General features: G+C 50.1%; 1 protein-coding gene across 1 annotated transcript in view; it reads left to right on the forward strand.

Annotated features, from left to right (window-relative positions):
* Positions 1 to 2,354, forward strand: part of LOC106809671 (rho GTPase-activating protein 12-like) — a 92,058-nt gene that overhangs the window by 82,715 nt on the left and 6,989 nt on the right. The window contains exon 9 of the mRNA XM_014812836.1: positions 247 to 337. Coding sequence (XP_014668322.1) covers positions 247 to 337 — 91 coding nt within the window. The remainder of the gene's footprint in view (positions 1 to 246; positions 338 to 2,354) is intronic.

Raw genomic sequence — 2,354 nt, forward strand, 5'->3', positions numbered from 1 at the left:
CGTGCGTGCGTGCGTGCGTGTGTGTGCATGTGTGTGCGTGCTTACCTTGCGTATGAAGTTGATACGTGTGCTGGTATGTTTGCATGTGAAAGGGGATGCATGTGTGCGTGTATGTGTGTACATATTCCTGTGTGCACCAGCAACAGAATACTGGTAGGAGTTACATTTCTGCATAATTCTGTAATAAGTGTGTACGTGCACCTCGATATGTCATTATTTTTAAATATATCTTGTTTTTATTTGCAGCCTGGAACCCCTGACAAGGGTGAAGGTACCTCTCCTACACAACTCCATCTACCAGTAGAAGGCAATATACTGAGCAGGAAGTTTTCTAAGTGTAAGTCCCAGCTGTACAAAGTCCATTTATTTTGAGAAGGTCAGATTAATCTTCCCTGCTCACTACTTTTACAGTAATACTAAATGACGCGAGACTTCTACCCAATCCCCACACTTTAGACTTTGCACTCTGCACAATATGTGGCGTGTGATCATGAGTGAATCTGTTTGTGCGACTCAACATTGCCGGTATTTAATGTGGAAATCATAGTAATAACAGTACCCAAATCTTCCCGCATTGCGTGCCAATTTCCTGTTGGTGAGCAAGAGGAAATCTCAACCCGGTATATATATGTATGGGAAAAAATGCTCATTACTATTCACCACATGAATCTGTCCCGGGGCACTATGCGCTGTAAACACAGGATGTGCCACGTGTCTGCTCACCTCCCCATTGGTTGCATGCGTACTTGCAGGATGCTCGTCAAATTCGAACTTTCCTGTTCTGAAACATAAAATGGCACCAGTCCTCGTGTGTCCCATCGGCTGCACAACCTACGATTGGCGCTTTCCTAGTAGATACACCGTATCCCTTGACGCTCCAACAATTTTAATGTCGTCGAGCGATTAGATTTCCTGTATTAGATCCAAGTGTCTCATGTTAGTTGTAACGCGAGTTCCACGAACCTGAACGTCATCATTTAACAGTCTCGATTGTCAACGCTAGATCTAGTAGAGTTTCCGGGCCACCGAAACATCGTCGCCTAACGATTTGATACTGCGGTTCAAGTGTTCCACGGGAGTGAAACACGCTCGCGCTTCACTGTTCGTCTGGAACGCGTGTTGCCGACATCGCTCGTACGGATGCATTCCTCGATGGAATTTGTGAGCGTGCCATGTGACAGCGATGCAAGTCTGCTAGCCTACCACGTCGGCCGCCTGCACTGCCACATTGCCGACTTAAAACAGAAGGATGAGGAAGAAGTGTCACACCAGACCGACGATAAGAATCTTGCGGTGCCGGCAGATGAAGAGCGTAGGCTACCCAGGCGGGCGGGCAGTGTGCAGCAGCAGAGGCTGGAGAAGGAGCTTGGTCTCATCCTCAAGAAGGGAAATCCTTATCTCACTGCCGATGCGGAGAGCGAAAGCGGTGGCGCCACCATGGAGGCTGCGCAGAAGCATGCACGATGCAGCCTGGCGGATGGCAAGAGTGGGTCAAAGGAGAAGCCAAAGAGCGGGTTTGTAAAAGAGAAGGCAAGTAGTGGGTCTATGCGAGAGAAGGGCAAGAGTGGGTCGGTAAAAGAGAAGGCAAAGAATGGGTCGGTAAAAGAGAAGACAAAGAGTGGGTCGGTGAAGGAGAAGGCAAAGAGTGGTTCAATAAAAGAGAAGGCAGTGAACGGATTGGCGAAGGGGAAGGTTGAAGAGAAGGCAAAGAAGGCTCAGAGCTTCACGAAGCCAAGCAGGAAGAAGACGGGGAGTGATGCTGCAGAGCCACGGCGGGCCAGCGCGGAGGAGCGACATGTCATGGATGCTGACCCTCGCATGCTGCCCCCTACCTCCCCCCAGCGCATGATGGAACAGGTATTTGCTGAACTCCGCGGGCAATCCTCGCGTGGCCGCATCAACTCAGTGGAGGGCGCTGCTTCCCGGGCGCAGGGTCACGTTGACGTGCTAGAGGATGCTCTCCCTGTGACAAAAAGCAACATCGACGCACTAGAGAACCCTCTTCTGTCCTCACGAGGCAATGTTGATGTGCTAGACGGGTCTCTCCCTTCGACAAAGTATCGCCGAGGGGAGGAGGAGAGGTGGGGTTCGGTGACACATGGATATCATGCAGGTGAAACTGAGGTGTTGGGCTTCACCTTACTTAACTGGGATGAAGCTAACAATGATGTGTTTGCTGGCAATCAGGATGCAGGTGTGCGTGGTTGTGTAGTGCGAGGTAAGCAGGAGAATGAAACTGGCCTCTAAATAAACAAATTGACACAACTTAATGTTTTGCCTTTCTCTACCTCTTTCCCTCTCTCCTCTCTCTCTCTCTCCCTCTCCCTCTTCCTCACCCTCTCTCTCTCCTCTCT

The sequence above is a fragment of the Priapulus caudatus genome, unplaced genomic scaffold, assembly GCF_000485595.1.
Source record: "Priapulus caudatus unplaced genomic scaffold, Priapulus_caudatus-5.0.1 Scaffold375, whole genome shotgun sequence".
In the NCBI taxonomy this organism is placed as follows: domain Eukaryota; kingdom Metazoa; phylum Priapulida; class Priapulimorpha; order Priapulimorphida; family Priapulidae; genus Priapulus; species Priapulus caudatus.